Below are 18898 nucleotides of genomic sequence, written 5' to 3'. Positions count from 1 at the left end.
AAGAGAAGCTTAGTGATCAGAATCTCAAATTCTGGTCCCCAAAGCCCAGTCAGGATATTAGATAACTCACAGATTGGTACTTGCCAAGATTTTAATACTGGCATTGTACTTCTAGAAGTTGTGACATCATCTTATCCTGTTGGTAAATATATCTGCAGCAAAACAGCACTAAAATTTTCAGCCGCAGACAGCAGAGCTTAGTTCACATTATCATTGTAGGTGCTGAATATGTAATGAAAGTATTGTCAAGCCATAAGTGATAACCTGATAAGAATTACTTAAAGGTTGACACACTTAGAATTACGTTTTTGTCAACCTGCAGTGCTAGCTGCTAACTGCACACCTAGTATTGCATACTGCATCCTCAAGACTTTATTTTCATCTTAACCTTCCAAATACAGTTAGCTCAGATCTATATTACTGTGAAACAAACTCTGGTATGAAAAAAAAAAATCTATGAAAAAGGCTTTTTAATTGGCAGAACATAACTGCAGGAGAACACATACGCTATTTTTATTTTTTCTTAGAACTTCAGAGGAGAGATACAAGTATAACTTCAGCTATGTTCACACTGTGCAGCTAACTGGCATGCCCTTTATGCAACAGAAATGGTCCATGACTATCTGCTCTGTATTAAATAATTCACAAATTTTGTTGACATTTTACTGCAGTCTCAATATTAAGACTATTATGCAGAATTTTTGTTTTGGTGACAGAAATACGTTTGAAAGAGATACTAAAATATAAAGAAATTCATTGGGTTTGTATCAACTGGATAATTCCAATACATATTTAATAGGTTTCCCACAGATACACATGCCTTTGCAGGCTCTGAATTTCAGTAAATAGATGCACAAAAATTGTATTTCAGATGGTGAACTGATTCCTAGCTGGGAAAGATATTGGCCAGTCTAGAACAAGATTTCTGCCTGATGTTATGTCTCAATTCACGTCAGAAAACTTACTCTCAATATTGGAACTGCAGAAAGGAAGTTGCCAACATTTTTGTTTTCTTCATCCTGATCTTCACCTCCATTAAGGCAAAACTCCCCCGTATTTTCATAAGTGTCAGACTGGCTATGCAAACAGTTCAAAGACTTAACCACTTGTATTCGTGTGGATATAAGCTTTGTAGCTTTCAAAGTCTAGTGCGAAGTTTCTGAGATCTAGCTAAAAGAAAAATCTGCACAGGGTACCCAAAAAATTTTATTATATTTATGTGGTCCTACCAGTTAGTGAAATTTAAGATTTAGGACAGAAATGAGCCCCAAGTTTTTGAAAACTGTCACTGAGAAAAGAAACCACTTTGGGTCTGAAAATGATATTCATTCGCATTTTAAGAAGGTACAAACACAATTGAATGTCTTCCAACTTCAGTAAAAGACCCAAGAGACCCTTTTTGTACATAAGAAGTGATTGTTTAAGGATTAAGATGTGACCTGTGTTCATATTCCAGCTGAGACTAATCAAAGATTAATGTAGTTTGCTTTAACAGGATACACATGGTAGATAACTAGTGTTCCAGCATTTGGGAGAGAAAAATAATCTGGCAATAGAAGTTTTTGTGTAAAGTCTGAACCCTTCAAAAAAAAAAAAAAAGGGAAGAAAATAGAAAAGAAAAAAAGAAAAAAAGAAACCCCAAAACATCACACACACATCTCTGAAGACTGCTTGGAGCCAGAGGACAAGAATTCAAACAGGAATCCATGTGTATAAAGGCATCCATTACAGCAGACTTTCATTCTGAAATCAAATGACCAACTCATCTAATTTCAAACTAGAAGACATTAGCAGCTAAAAATAGTCCCACATTCAGGTGGCTATGCCTATCAAAGTGGTGCTGCTTATGAATAGTAAGAAGAATTCCTGTTCTTGTTAATTCACTGGAGTTACAGGCACGGAAAAAATCCACAATTACTTGTGTTCGCGGCACCCTGTGATTTTGGGTAACAGTACTCCACTTCAACAGACTATACGTGCAATATTTGCACTAACCGGTACTGACAGGATATGGTTGTGATGATTGAAATACATAATTTTAATGAACTGTTGTCTTCACTGAATTCTGTAATAATATCTGACAGCTTTCACTGCTGTATGAATTACTCTCTGTTGGTACAATTCATTTTTGTTTTGGTTGAGGTACTGTAAGACAGTATTTCTAGGAAAACAGGTTAAGTAAAGAAAAGACTGCCAGTAATGAGTGAACGTAACATGAAGGAGAAAGAAAACAACTGGATAATGAGCCTGGATACGTAGTGAAAAACTGTACTATGACTTAAAATGTGCTGAATGTCTGCCGTGCTGATCCTTTGCATTTGAATACTGAATGTAGGACAGTGAATACACCCTGTCAAGATCTGAACAATATTTTGCCGAAGCCATAGTTCTAATACCTGCACTCTTGCAAATAAGACAAGGAATTCAACTCGCACATTGTCAAAGAGAGAAAAAAATAAATCTGAGCCTACTACAGTAGACATGATCAAAGTAGAGTAAGTTTTCTGGGCCTGCCAGCTGGTTTGGTTAGGATTTGATGGAAGGAAGCCTAAGTATTACCTTCATAATTCATCCTGCTCTTGAGTTAGCTGTCAGGAAATCTAGGAGGCATTTTGACAAGTAAGGTAAACCAAGTAGAAAGGTCTCCAACTTACAGAAGATCACATTACTTTAGCAGTTCAAACAAATACAGCATTCTGCTGTCCAACAGGAATTTCTCAGACTACTATATATAATTGAGGAAATTTGTGCATCCCTGGGCTGACAGATGGGCAACTGGAACGTAAGAAAACTCCCAATCACATCTCGTAAGTTTTTCCAAGCTGTATCGGATGCTGAAATAATGAAAGCGAGGAAACTGCTTGCAACAAATCAAGTGCAACTTTCTCTGCTCTCTTTCAATAAAAGATGGAAATCTTCTGTAGGTAACTGATTGCAGAGTTCAGATAAGCCTACTAGAAATATTTGCAGAGACGAGAACTCAGACATTTTAGAAAATAGCTCCATTCACCACACCCTATTTTTAAAAAAAAAAAAGTAATAACTTCATTTCCCCCCCAATGAAAAAGCGTTGCACCTTTCAAGACCAGTAGCAGAAAGCAAAGCTCTTACATTTCTGTCTTTTCAATGCTTTAGACAAAAACTCAAAGTATTTTTTACATTTAAAAAAAATAATTGTCATTTTAACTGCTAAGAAAACCAAATATGCCTCTTATGTACAAGCTAAATTGCCATAGACAGTTCCAGTAAAAAGTCACAGAACTCACTGATTTATCTAGACCTGTAGCCAACAACCACCAATACAAACATTTCAGCGGAAGCTACACAATTTCTGTCATGCTTAACAGTGTAATTCCACAGAGATACGTTTCTACCGCATCCCAAATGGTGATTAGTTTATGTCACAAAGTGTGAAGGCTGACAGTCTTTGTAATATCGCTAACAGCATATGCTTTCAATTTCTCTAAGTATACATGTGCTTTGAACATTGTTATGCAACTACAAACAAGTCCAGCATTGCTTTATCACTGCATCCTTTCAGTGACAGAGAAATAATAAACATATAAACATATGTTTCTCATGAATCTATATTACTACTGAAAATCCAATTCTGATTTTCATTCTTCTCACCTGGTGGAAAGTTTGAAGAATTCATTTTGCATTATTTTAATGTTATCAAGGAATGGAAAGAATGGAAAGTTAGGTTTTTAACAATGGCTTCAGAAGTAACTCACTACATGACCTTGAGTAAAGCACTTCACCCCTTTGCTTAGTTTCACCAAATGTAAATAATTATATCACTTGCCCATTTTAGGCATTCCATGGCAATTAGGTGAGACTCATCTGGATTTTTGGACTTGCAAATATGCAACCGTATTAGACATTTGTCATTATTAGTGCCTGTTGTCTTGTACTAACTCTGTAACATGATTTAAATGTGTACAATATGGAGATCAAGCTACACTTCTAGGTTAAGTTTTCTACTTCAAGATTCATCTTTTTCAGTATTATGAAGATTAAGCCATATTTTCCCCTTAACTGAACAGCTATGCTTTGGATATCATTTTTTTCCCTGATAATTCACATCTTCAAATTGATTTTTACAATTGGCTCTCTGGGAATTATAAAAACTAGGTTTTAGACTTTCTTTGGTCCTGAAAAATGTGTTATGGAACTCTGGCATAATTATAAATTTGGAGACTTGGGCATAGGGCTCATTTTGATTTGAGGGATTAATAGCAGATTGTCTCTCCAGTACTCCTCAGAGGATTCCAAAGGGAATTCTCCTTTATCAAAATGGCAAGCATTTCCTGATGTGCTGTCAGGACAGCTGTTACAAACTACCCAAAGATGGTCCTTCCACATTTCCTCTGAGTTCTTCTACCTGCCTTCTAATTTCCTGGAGGATATTAGTCTTTTCTGAAAATAGATTAGCTTCACTTTTACTGGAATTAATTAAATATGGTATCTGGCCAGAAGAGCTCGTGGCTTCTGTCCCACTGAAAAGCGAGTCAGATAAGTGTCATCTGAAAAGGGGTATTTTGACAAGGACTGGTTAAACATTCCGATTCATACTGTGGAAGTATGGCTCCATTTTGAAACTAGACAATCTTCACAAGTTTCTTCAAAGGAGACTTTATAGACTTCTGTTATGGATACATTTAGCGTGGTGAAAAATAACTACAAATCTGACAGTAAATATTTCATTTAAAAGCTGTCCATTGCCTAAGGGAAAAGGAAGAAAAAGAAACCGAGTATGAATGTAAAAGATGCCAGAAGAAGTTAGGCTAAATTCTGTGCCTTTTCATATTGCTCTGATGGTACAAAGCAACTAGTTTGACTAGTCAACGTGGCAATTCAAGCAACATTAACTTTATTGAGACTAAAGCAAAAAGACCACAACTAATAGCAGTTTAAAATCAACTTAATCATGTCTTGCACTGCACACTGTCAAGATGAGTTAATAAAAAATGTGCAGTATCATCATTGCACGGTATCATTCCAAGGAAAGCTATAGTTGATTAGGGGCTTCTAATTAAATAAAATCCATCCCTGCTTAATTTCTTTAAAATGCATACTAACCCTAAATTTCCCCAAATTAAAATGCTTCTTATGAGAAGAAACAAAACTATAATCAGCAGTTATCAAGTGGAAGGAAGTTATAACAGAAGCTAAGAATCTTAATGTAGGCTTAAGAACAAAAGAAGAAAGTATTTAAATAAACTAGGAATTAATTTATGTCATATACATCTGAAACTCCCACAGCCTTCGTGTAGAAAAGCAAAAGGTGTCAACAATTATTTTTGTGTATATTTGGAAAAAGTAAAAGAATATATTAATACCTTAGTAACAAGATATTAGTGGTTGTACAGGATAATTAACAGTGATCATGAGAGATTAGTTACTTTTTAGTTTGCACCTGAACACACGCACCAAAGGATACTAGAATGGCCCGAGGATTGATGCAAACAATTACATTTTTTACAATTTTAAAATAAAATTTTGATTCCAGGAGGAATTTCAGGCAGCTAGACAAAAGTTACTGTGTTAAATGAAGAGGAAAAAAAAAAGTGATGGATTAAAAAAAACCAGCAAACAGAAAGCAGCAATGGCTCCGATTCACAAACATTTATTCACCCTGAGGTCTGCTGTAGGACAGTACAGAACTGCATTTCTCTGTGGCCTAATTCCACCATATTTTGCACTGCTGAAAGAAACTTGAGAAAAATGGAGAACTGGTCCAATGACTACATAATGTGTATAAACTGAAAAAATTCCCAGTGTTCTGACTTTGGTGAAAATAATTTCTCAAGCTTAAAGCATAAATAAAAATGTTTGCATTTAACATACAGTCTACAGCATATGTTTGCAAAACTAAATAACCGCCTGTGTTTACATGAGATATATGATGTTCAGTTTGATTTGCATATCAGAGATCAAGCTGTAAATCTCTGACGATATTTACAGTTGGATAATTGAAATTAATCCTGCCAAAATGACTTTGACAGTCCTGAATTTATGGTCTGAGAAAACAATCCTGGAACTGTTTGCTGAGCTATTAACATGGCTGGCTATATATTTTCAATCTGAGCTATGCTGCTGCATAAAAACCTGTTCACAAATTATAAGCCCTTCTTTTCTTCCCCTACTTCATGTTCGTGTTGCTTCCATAATCATTAAGAAGATGGGATAACCTTGAAGATAGCAGATGTGCCTGTGTGTTTATTTTTCTAACCATGCCAGGTACATTCGTTATCTTTCTTCCCCGCCCCTCGCCCCCATAGATGTTATGCCATTTTCTTTTTAATTTCCTTCAAAAGCAGCCAGTTCTCCCACCAGAAAGCATCAAGAAATTCCAACACTAGAACTCAGACTCCCTCAAACCCTGCAGTAACTCGGATCATAGTTGCATCTCAGCATGTGTCTGGGTCTTTAGGGAAGAAGAAAGGTGCTTGGATTTTTGTTTGTTGTTTTCTTTTTTGGTTTTTAAACTCAGATCATATCTTTGAATAGAAGGCACATAAATTGTCAAGGAGAACAACATTGTTAACTACAAAGCTACCTCACATTATCCTCCCAGTAGGAATGCCGTTTGTGGCTAGATATACAACAGAAACTTCCAACATACACAAAAGAAAAATGCTTGTGAATAATATCCATTGCAAAATCCCCCACCAAATTCAGCAGTAATTTCACCTTCTAATAAAACAAAATTCAAACAATTAGCAGGCTGAATTTTCTTATCATTCGCAAAGAATTACATAATTTATCAAAACTGTTGGCAACCTTTTCCTATTTAAGAGATGTTGCACCTCGTATTCTTTGGACTCCAATAATGAATTTGATGGCTGTGAAAGTTGCACCTTGAGTTTTGGTGCTAAAAGACAGCAGCCAGCCTCCCCACTTTCTTGAAACTAAGTTTTCAACCACAGAGAACTCTGTTGTAGGTATGTTTATAGATAAAAAGTACATTTCTCATATATAAAAGCAGCTTTTTGAAGTCTGTAAATAAAAATACAACTGCCACCCATTACGGAAATGTATGTCTTTATATTTGTAGCATTTATTTACAACACATCTCTTTTAGAAGGGTGGCAGTGATAGCTGTGATATTCATCATGCTTTCTTCCCCCCCCCCCCCAATATGCTGCTTTCCAAGATCATTGAATTTGAAAGCAGGCATCCATCCAAACATGTAACATTAAGGAGGAAAGACAGCTCTCATTTATAAAATGTTAATTCCTTATTAGTGGAAAAAATAAATCACTAGATTAAGCAGAGTAACTGTGATCGCTGATTATTATCCTACCACAAGTATGTTATATTCTGCTCTGTCCCCTGTTCAGAGCTTGTGTCAACTGGCAGACACCTAGAAAGGGAGAAGTCTAAAGATGACAACTAGATAAGCACATATTCTGTGAGGGTGGGAAGAAAAAACCCTTTCTAAACATCAAAAACCGTTGTGGAAAGCTGCTTCACCTTCCCATTTTGTTGTACACACCCAGACTGTAGAGGAGTCTGAAGGAGGTTACATATTTATATGGTACCTAGCACAGCTGGCTGCATTCGTATCAGAGAACTCCAGGCACATAACAAATTTACAGGTGACACTCTGGGAAACAGCTAGGATTAGTGTTGCCAAACTCAGCCAATTAGCTTGGCAATTAGTACTGCCAAGCCCAAATACACTGCAGGTTCTTTTGTATAGCATTTCTGTATATAAGCATCGGCAAATTAACAATCCAGACTGGAAACTACCAGCCTGATTAATCTGTCAGTAGCTTTCCCTTAGTTCCACATTGTTGCTATATATTCTGCATGGGTTGATTTTTCACTTGAATTAGTTAATATGGGCATAAGGATCAATTGCAGAGTCCCATCTTCAGGTGGGATGTCTTAAAGCTTGAAACAGCCCTGCCTTCTTGTCATCAAATCCCTTTTTACAGAAGCTCTTCAACAGCATCTAATTGTTCCACTGTGCTCATTTTACACTAAGTGCATACACCACAGACACTTCCACAGCACATCTTACGTATTCATCTAAACAGAACGCAACTGTCTTTTAGACTTAGCTAATGTAATGTAGATGAATACAGGGGCTTTTACTGCAAACAGACTGAAACTCCACCAGTGAGGTCTCCAAGTGAGGCTTTTTTATTTCATACTCTGAATACTCCTATTTTAAGCATACTATGCCACATTTTTGTGCCACATCCTGCTGCCTTTAGCCACTGGGATTTTTGTATGACTTGAGGTTTCAATAATTTTACGCCAATAACTAGCCTTTCACATCATGGCTGTGCTCCTTACTCTCTTATTTTCAAATGTAAAATGCACATCAGATACACTGAAGGTAGAAATGAGAGTTGGTAATGAGTGTGAGTGGGAGGCATGGGTTGGTGATGAAGATTTGCTTTGATTCCTCTGACTACAAAAGCTTCCTTGGTAAAGAAGATATTTTAAAGTGTCTAAACAAAACCTTTGTCTATGCAAATTCAAAACCATTCTGACATAAAATTAAAGCTATTCTTAGTATTATTTCGTAAAGGTCATGAATATGTCAGAGGATGATCAAAGTATTAAAAACCTACAACAGGTTGAGGCAACAATACAATAGATTTCCAGTATTTTCATTTCTAAGCAAAACACTGACCATTAATTCTTATTACTGATAGTAATGGTGGAAGCATCATTTGTTATCAGAACTGGCTGACAATTTCTGTTGTAAAACCCGCTTCTCAGTTGTCTTGAACTTTGCCAAACTAACTGCTTTGCCTATGATTTTATAAAAATTGAATATTTGTTTCAAGCTGCTTTTGTTTTAAGTAGCTGCTCTCAGACTAGCCAAAATAATTCAGAATAATTCATGAAAGGATACATTGCTTATCCCATTTTGAAAACAATGTTTTTATTATTATTTAATGCTTCCTCAATTCACAATTTGAAAGCAAGACTGAAAATCTGATACTGACAGAGTTTTAATTAGCTCTTAGAAGAAAAATCTGGCTGAAGTACAACATTTTGTAAAGTCTCAACTCATATGTGCCTAGCAGAGAAGTACTTCACTTTTACAACAAAACCCCTCAACACTCCTGCTTCACTGCAATTGCAGCAGACTGGGAGTGATGTAGGCAGAAGGAATGGAAGAAGAAAGTCTCCCTTGCTTTTTCAGTGTAGCTTCTTTCCCTGCAGTGGCCAAGAAGCTTGAAGGTGTGTTTCACCTCATTCAAATGCAAAGGAAGAAAAAGAGTGAGAGGAAATAGAAAAATCCATTAGGACTGGATAATAAAGAACCAGGGAAAACACAAATGAGACTGGAGACTTGTCTGTGGACTGATGGCATTCAGTTGTTAAAAATCAGACCTAGTGGTGTCAGTAGCACTACTCCTAAGTCCTTCAGGAGTCTGGAAGGAACAGCTTGGGAAAAAAAATAAATCCATTCCATTCCTTTAAGGTGTAAATTAATCAAAATATGTCACCTCAAATATAATTGAGGAAAGTTGAGGAACTAATAATTAATTGGTAAGCAGGAGTATACTAATATTCTAGAAGCACCTTCATAAAAATGCATTTACCTAGATAATAAAGAAAATGAAGAGGTATACATTGATTTATTAATCAGGATTCACCTTGCCAACGCACATATAATGAATAAAATAAATTTCCACTTGTCCAACCTTAAATTAATGTGTGTTTTATACTCATGAGCTGGAAATACTATGTAGAAAAGTTACTTAAATTTTTGTTCGGTTACTTATTTAAATTACCCAGTGAAGTCCCACAAAGCTTTGGCCTTAAAAAAAAACCTCCAACAACACAGATTAACAGCTGCCAAATAAAAATAAATACTTTTTTTGGCACTATCTTAAATGAAGCCTTTCCCAGCTTCCTATTTAACGAAGCCTTTATCTAGTAAATCACATCAAAGCCTGTTTTTTGCACCACTACCTTTAATTCATCTGTGTTGTCCAAGTGAAGTCCACAAATTGATGCTAGGGATCTCTCTCTCACTGGGCTAAAACATAAACCAGTGGTTACTCAGTAAAGCTGTCAATCAGCTAAGAATCTCCAGTAACTCCATACTGTTAACATCCCATATTTTACTTGTGTGGTCCATGGAGGCAGAAGCCACAAATTCACCACATGAATGCCATGAGCAGTCCCATACAGTGTGGGCATGTCCTCCTCAAGTCAGAATGCATCCACCTTTTGAACCGTCCCATATCTACACTGTGGTATCCCCACTTGAAGTGACCAGCTGGGTGCCACTGTTATAAGGAATAAAGGGTGGTTTTTAGCAAGGATACAGGTAATGATTTTTCAAAGTACACAGCAAAATAATTCAACTGTATTTAGAAAGACAGGTTAAGTAGCAATTGTTGATTTTACATTAACATACATATGAACAAAAAATTATTCTTGAAAACATTCGTATTTTTACTTTAGACAGTTTTCTGACACATCATAAATGAAGCAGTCATGTATTAAATATGCTATCAAAAGAAAAGGAGATATGAAGCAGCTATCTTCCATGGGAAAGTAAACATGGCTTCCAAAAATTACATTCTTACTTTTTGTAGTCTATTTATGAGTTTATCAGCAAAATAACTTAAGCCCAGAGAACTGCTTTCAAAATAGAATAAAATAGCTTTCAGGGAAGAATACTTTCTTATTTCCCAAATCCATACAAATTATTATTTAAGCATCACAACTTTGTCTCTTCTGACTCACTATAAACACATTCACTATCTCTTGGGGTCATTGATATGTTATATAAATGAAAAATAGAGTGTTCAACTCTTTTTTTTTTTTTTTTTTTTTTGCCAAATCTTCAGATATAAACTAGTATAGTTCCATTTCTTTTAAGCATGGACATACAGCTTCAGACTAAAAGTCCATCTGGTTCAGTAACATGCTCTACAACAACTAGTAGGAGATTCTTAAGAAAATAAGAAAAAAGTATGTAGAGTGATTCTCCAATTAAACCCTCCCAGACCTAGCCTGTGGCTCAGGATTTCTTTGAGACATCAGCTTTGTGCTTAGCAAGCATCCATGGAGGTTTTTTTCCATGACTAATTAATTTTTGAACATATGCAAACTTTCGGCACCCACAATCTCTTGCATCAATGAATTCCAAAATTTAATTATGTATTGTGTGAAAAAACTATATTTGAGTCTTAAATACCTTACTTCATTTCATTTGATGCTTCTAATTCTAATATTGTGATTAAAAGTAAACACTGACTACACATTTACCATCTCTAAACCAGCTGTGATATTATAGGTCCCCTAGCATATTTTACCCACAAAGCTCAAGCCTCTGACTCCATTGACATGTTCCTCAGACAGAAGTCATTCCATCCCTTTGATCACATTTACCATCTTTCTCAGCCCCTTTTGAGCTGAAACTGAAGAAACCGGTAGCCAGGGAAGGTATACGACAGAGTAGTATTTTCTGGTTTATTCTGTATTCTTTCAGTTTAATTAGCATTTTTGCTACTACTACACAGAAATTTTCAGAAAACTGACCACAGTGGTTCTAAGATTTCTTTCCTGAGTACTAACAACTAGTTTAGACTCATTCTTATCTAGGTACAATTAGGACCATTTCTTCGTATGTGCATCACTTTGCATTCATCTGCACTGACTTCCATCTGCCACTTTACTGTGCCAAGTCAACTGCTGCAACTGGAATTCTTTTTCTGTATTTCTTCACATGCAACCTTCATTTTTACTGCCCTGACTAATTAGCAAACTCATCCACCTCCTTCTCTTCCCCAATTTCCAAGATCATCTTAATAACTTAGATCTCAGCACAGATCCCTGTTGGGAATCAAATAATTTCTCCAATCAGAAAGTGACATTTAATTCCTATCCTTTCACCAGTTTTTAAACTCACAAGATAAATTTCCTTTTTATTGAGGACAGTTTTGCTTCTCAGAGTTTTTGTCAAATGGTCTTAAGAAGAACTTACTGAAAAATCCAAGTATACCGAATTTACAAACCTCCCTTGATCAAATGCTCAGCAAGCCCTTCAGAGAACTAACAGATTTCCGAGACTTAATTTCCAAAGCCATGCTGACATCTCCTAAGGCTTCACTATAACAAATGGATCCATGTATCCTGTAATTTTGCTTCTTAATATCATTTCTACCAGCCTTCCCACTATAAAAGTTGGATCAATTCAGCTACAGCCCCTTCATCCCAAATTCTTTTAAAATATCGGAAAAAAGTTAATGCAGCCTTCCCAAATTATACTAGGAATAATGGAGGTTTTCTATTGTGTTTACTAAAAAAACCAGGAAAAAATGTTTGAGGATAATACATGGAAATACAGGTCAAAAATATTTTAACCTTGGGTTTTCAGACCAATTCCTGCTGTTACCTCACCAACGTCAATAAGAGCAGCTTGCCTTTAGGAACCAATAAACTCTGCTTTTATTTGAATAATGGAAAATGCACTATCACAAGCGGTAGAAATCCTTCTTCCAAATCTCTGGATATAAAACTGTGAGAACTGAAAACAGCTCAAGGGTTGATCCTAAGCACTACTGTAAAAAATTCATCCTAAGAATATACTCAGATATTTAGTTCACTGTTGCAGTGTTAAAAAAAAAAGTCTGGGAGGGGCAGTGTCAATTTTTTTTTTTTATTCTTATTTTCCTCCTTTTCCAATAGATGTCCACCAGATTGTTCTGTAAAAGTACCCACTAAGACAGCTTGAAATATGTGCATCATTTACCTGATAGATCTTAAGGGGGAGCTTGCCATTATGAAATATCACCTACCTAAGCTTTTGCCTATTTTTAACACTTATGGTTTAGATTGCTATTTTTTGTGAAAATATCATTATAATCCTCATTAAGGCAGTTACACCCCCATGCCCAAGACAAAACTTTGAGAGATTAGTCTCTCAACAATTTTAACATTGCACAGGAATACTTCTGAAGCTTTTTTCACATATACCAAAGCACAGAGGCTTGAAGCCTGAGTAAGGGTTTGGAGGAGACCCTAATTTTGTCAAGCTGCTAGGAATAAATGTGCTTTTATTAATGAAACACTTGTACTTTTAATAACTCGAGCTAGATCTCACTTGTAGAGACAGATAAAATTAGCAAAATGACAAATTATCATACCCCTTATACATCTACGAAATAAGAGCTATTTTAAAACAAATTCAGAAGCAGGTATAAAGTGGGACTGATGAAATCTATAACTAATTCAGAGGGCAGTATGCACTGCTGCTGTAGTGAATCACAAAAAGAGATTTATTGCTTATGCATTTTTTAATATATAATCCCCCAAATGCTACAAGAATCACCAGTTCCTTGGGCTGAATTTTAAGAATACTACATCCAGGCAGCGATGAAAATCTCTCGGAAAACAGATATGAGCAGGAAGGTAGTTCAAATGGATTCAATTTGGCAATCTGTGGCAGGGGAAAGAGTTACAAATGAGGTTTAGCACTCCTTACAGAACAAAGGAGAAAAAGTGGAGATTGAAAACAAAAGTGCAGCTGGTGTAGGAAAAGTTTTGAGGGACAGACTGGGAGTAAGGGCAAAAATACTCAGGAAAGAGATGCCCGGTGCCCCAATCCCCTGCAACACAAGCTCCCCAATATTCCCTGGGCATAAAAAAACCCCATCACTTCACTGAAGGGGGATTTGCATCAGTTAAGGATCTCCAAGCATGCACGGGCCAGATTCATATCAGCATTTCAGGGAAGCACAAACTGCTGCTTATAGGAATGAGGGCTGTCAGAGCTGTCTTAGCACTGGGCCTGCACTTTGTGGTTGTGAAATCTTCGCTGCACACTAGCATTCAAACCAGACACATACATAATGAAAAAAAAGTGCTATGTCAAGCCAAGTCTGGCATCTAAATCAAAATGCTGCTTGTTGAAGAAAATCCTATCTACTTAATAGCTGATCAATGACGACACACTTTTTCTGATTTGCAGCATTTTTTGGACCTGGTAGATAAACAAAACACCCCAAATTCTGAGGTAATGTTTTGTTACCCGCAGCTGCAATGTGGTTTACTGCACTATTGCTCTATACGTATGATATAAGATTATCTGGGTGGAAAAAATATCAGGAAAAGTACAGGTTTTTACTGATTTAGGCTGTCAGTTTAACAGTCTATGATACCCACACAGTCCTCTAATATATGACTGATTTTCAAACAAAATGCATACTGATTTTTATATTGAAAATATATGGAAATATTACATTAGACACTCAGCCTTAATTATCAGCAGCTATTTTCATAATCTCCACTTGAATTTAAGATTGATCGATAACAGAGAAAACTCTGTTATTCTGCAGCATGTATATCTTTAATTCAGAGGATAATAAAACACTTTGATTTGTTTGGTAAAAAAGAATTAAAGAACCAGACAAGATATTAGGAGACAAGAAAAATGTCATTCCTATCTTCTTCTGTCACTTGAAACACATTCACATATATGCGAATAACTTTGCCAACTTTTAGAAGTTCGGTGCTATTAATTTTTTTTTTTAAAGAAAGTAGCAGTACATTTGTGTACAGTGCTATATGGACCCGATCAGTTGGGTTTGTATGGTCTTGCTTGGTCTGTTTGGGGGATTTTCTGTTTAGACTTTCCAGCAGACCAAAGCACTATAAAGGATGAAATACGCCTGTATAATTTAGGACAGTGTATTTATGTAGAAAAAACTTTCAGAAGTTCTAGGCAATGGAAAGTCTATGACACCTGTAACCCCTGCATTGTCTCTATGGATAGATCTTTTTTCTTAATACTAAATACGCATACAGTTCTACTTTTCAACTGATTTCAGGTATACTTAATTAATGCTATAAACCTGGCCTTCCAGAAATAGAGTGGAAAAAAACCTTGGAAACGTTAATTCTGCAATCCACAAAAGCAGATGGAGCACTGACTTCTGAAGCCTTAACAAATCTTTCCTCCCTCATAGTCTAAACATACACATTTCCTTTCATCATATATTCCTCCTCCTTCCAGCTTCACTGTTCTCACTACAAGATGCCTCTCCATTAATACTTACTGAGTTGTAAATATATCAATAATTAAGGGTCATATTCAGCGACAACAGGAGCCTTTGGCACAGAGTTATTCTACAACATTTCAGGTGACTGATTGCCTTTCTGGAATACCAGTCAAATGAAGGCAATACCTACACTGATAGCATTGCCCTGTAAATATATCAAATATAATATCGACACTCCAAGTAGCTTCAAATATCACAACTTGTTCAAATATTGCTGGACAACGGGCTTAGACCTGAACCTCAAGCTACTCCAGGGGGATTACTCAGGCTCCCTCTGAAGACGGTGTGGAACGTAGAGCTAGTAAGCTATTCTGCTTCACAACATCAGCTGCCTTCAAAATTTACAAGGATTGTCATTTTGCATCAGCCAAAATAAACCATAAAGCCATTTGTATCATTAGATCTAGCTGCCTGGGACATCCCTCTTTTAACCTCTCATATCACTGACTGGAGCCACACCTCTTCATAACCACTAAGCATTCTTGGTCAGCTTTATTCTGAGTACTGGTGGAGAGAGAGAACATCTTCCTCTACAGTTTATTTAGTAAATAATGGAAAGGTATAATCTCTGTCCAAGGTATCTTATCTTAAGAGTTAATCACAGGAATGTTATTTTTAGCAGTTGCAAGGGACAGTACTGTGAATCCGACAATGATTTTGTTACTGTTTTCTACATGGCATTAAGTGAACTTAGCAACATCTGTGCTACTAGCATTCGTACATATTATTTTTGTAGCGCTGTGGACATTCCCGGTGTTCTGCAGACAAACTAAGATATGGCTCCTTTCCTGAGACAATTACAGTCTCAATCAAAAGGCAGTAAGCAAAGCCTTACACACAGTGCTGTCAAATAACAGTTCTCAAATCAACACACTAAACAAACGCAACTTGTGTTAATGTTTTGTGTCCTAAAAGAGTAGCAGCAACAGGTAGCATCTGACTGGAACTTAACTGTGCAACATAAGCATCAGCCACTCAACAATAAATTTTAAACATACAGTATAAAACATTACAGGATTAACAGTCTTTTACCATGGCAATTAAAAAACACTTTAAAATCAATATTCCAATTGCTTAATTGGAAAAATGATATCTCTCTCATTTACCTCTAATCATACAATTATTCTAAAGCAAAATTCTAAAAGCTACTATACTATTTGCAATATCAGGACAGGTAGACCCTAAACACAGAGTCCAAGGAAAGAACTGCAAATACAGTTAAAGATTACTTTAATTTTGCTGACATTTTATGCTAGGCCAAAGAGGAAAGATAAAGGAAAGAAATGTCTAGAAAAATTGAGTTATGCCATGAAAAAACATAACTAATGAAGCCTGAATGCCTATGGAAGTATCTTTTCCCTCTTTGCCCCATCATCTTAGCCACTGGTTAAATAAATATATCAGGAATTGACTGACTCTTTAGACTTCTGTCTTCCAAGTTTTTCCAGAATTAGCCTGCAGGTTAAAAGTTACTAGAGGGTATGGGAGAGGGTATAAGTAACACGTGCAGAAGCAGCGAGGGGGATACATCCTTGTAAGCTTCATTTCCCTTGGAAACAAGGTTAAAAACAGTGACCCAGACAGTTACACTCAGGCAAGTATAAACCAATGGGGTCCCATTTTCAGTTAAGAGAGCTGTATTTAAACACTTTTTTTCTATCTGATACTAAAACCAATATAAGAGATGAAAATACCAAATATCAGTTCAGCTGCGCAGTCATCGTAACTCTTTGTTACTGTCCTACTTCGCTGTGGTGTGGTTTTGTCATAGCCCCTCACTTTCTTCTCATTAGAGACAGGGAAAATCAGGCTGAATTTAAAAAAGGTTGGGGTCAACATATTATTTAAAAAGTTCCCATTAAAAAAATATTGAAAAGACAACAGGTGACTTTTTTTCCACACCAGGTAGGAGACCTGCACAGTTCCTTGATAAAGGATGATGTGGATCCAACTCTTTGTGGGTACAAAGGAAGATGGGATCAAGTTCTGCAAGAGGAATACATCAAGGATTACAAGGAAACTGCATCTGGCTCAAGAACCTTTGAAATAAGGAGTCGAGTCCAGGAGGTTACTAAGACAAAACCTCACAAATGCCTCTCTTATTCTTATCCATTCCCTGGCATCCCCTTGTACTCACTGCTGGGGACAGGATGATGGTCCAGAAAACTTTGGCATGTGCAGACATCCTTATGTTCTTAGTCTGTATTTGAACAAAACAGTAGCAAAGATTGTTTCAAATCGATTTTGTAACCTTGAAACAGACCTGAGATATAGTTCACTTTTTTGTTACTGGAACTCTAAGCCACATTAATTATTTACAGTGACATTTCTTATTAAAACCCCTAGGTTTTTTGATATCTATGGTTCATTTTGGGTGTTGCTTTCATTATCCTCATGAACTATGTGTCTAAGACACATCTTATATAGTAATTGTAATATGTTTCATCCTTCAGAATAATCTTAGGCCCAATTTTATTCCTGCTTTATTAATAGACATAAAATGTCATTTATACAGAAGGTGAATGCCAGAATACTCAGCAGTAAAAATACGAAAATACCTTTTCTCTTCCTCATTTATCATCAAAGCTGAGGGGAAAAAAAAATTAAATTTGAAAAATGCAAAATCAATCATAAACTGACATTCTTTAAACCAATGAAGAAGTTTCAAAGCCAGGAAGCATGACAGTAAGCAGCAGGTGGTGGACAGTACTTGGATTTTTTTTGTCTGAGAAGAAAAATCTAACCATCCTGCACGAACCTGTGACACAAGGCTATTGGCTGGAAATCTTCAGAAAACTGTCAATGCATAGTTTGCCAAGTGCAAAATTCAAGGTAATTTTTCATTCTACATTACCTAATTGCTAGATCTTTTTATCATATTTCATGCTTATACATTGACCCAAGACAGGGTAACTGTTTCCCCCTGCCATTCTACCTGGCTGACAGCTGGGCGTGACATCAAGGGGAAAAAAAATAAAGCAAGCTTTTGGCATAGCACCACTTGCCACTGCTTCTAGATAAGACGGACACTGGTCCTAGGCATTGTAAAAGTAGTGATCTTTTGTTTTAATTTCTTTATCAAAACTTCCTTGAGGCTCCATTACACCTCAAAATTGACAATTTCACAGCTGCGACTATTTAAATATAACATGCTCCTACAACCAAAAAGAACCTCAGTATGGTATATATGAATTTTCAGACAACGAATTCAAGTCATTTGTAAACAAGTTTCAACCTAACAAGTCCTCCATATTTTAAAGCATTTTCCCTTTCTGAACTGAGTACCGATGACAGAAGCTAGCATACCTAACCATACACATACAGAGAAATCCTGTTTCACCAGGTGCCTTTCCCACTGCTCTTACCAGCTTGTCTCCGTCCCAGTGGACAATTATTCCTTTATTTTAGGGTTTTGGCATGCTCTAAACATAGCCTGTAGTTTTCCATTCTGGATCATTACGATGATTTTTTTGCTATGTCCACAAGGTAGCAGATTGCTCCAATTCAGGACACAATCTATACAGACCAGAGTCAGGCCTGCTACATTCAAATCCATTAGCTTGCTAAGATTAGCTTGGTACCCCCACAAAAAAATATTGAGTGTGTTACCATTCACTGCAGGCTAGTCTTTTTAACGTATTAAAAAAATGAACTGGCTGTCTTTCAATGTCATGTAATTAAAAGTGGTTAAATGAGATTTTAAAATAATTTGGGCACCTGGTAGAAGGCAGTTTTTAGTACATGCAAAATTGCCTTTTAGGAGACTTTGGAAGCATGCCAGGTACAGAATAAAAATAAAAAGACAAAAGATAAACTAGTTACAATACTCGGAGATTAGATGTAGCAAA

General features: G+C 36.3%; 1 protein-coding gene across 1 annotated transcript in view; it reads right to left on the bottom strand.

Moving 5' to 3' along the window:
* The window catches only part of SPAG16 (sperm associated antigen 16), a 407293-nt gene that overhangs the window by 171474 nt on the left and 216921 nt on the right, over window positions 1-18898 (bottom strand). Inside the window, 1 exon segment of the mRNA XM_054830796.1 lies at window positions 10077-10268. Within this exon segment, the coding sequence (XP_054686771.1) occupies window positions 10077-10268 (192 nt within the window).

Source organism: Grus americana, chromosome 6, assembly GCF_028858705.1.
Source record: "Grus americana isolate bGruAme1 chromosome 6, bGruAme1.mat, whole genome shotgun sequence".
NCBI classification, from domain to species: domain Eukaryota; kingdom Metazoa; phylum Chordata; class Aves; order Gruiformes; family Gruidae; genus Grus; species Grus americana.
This window is presented reverse-complemented; position numbering and strand designations above follow the sequence as displayed.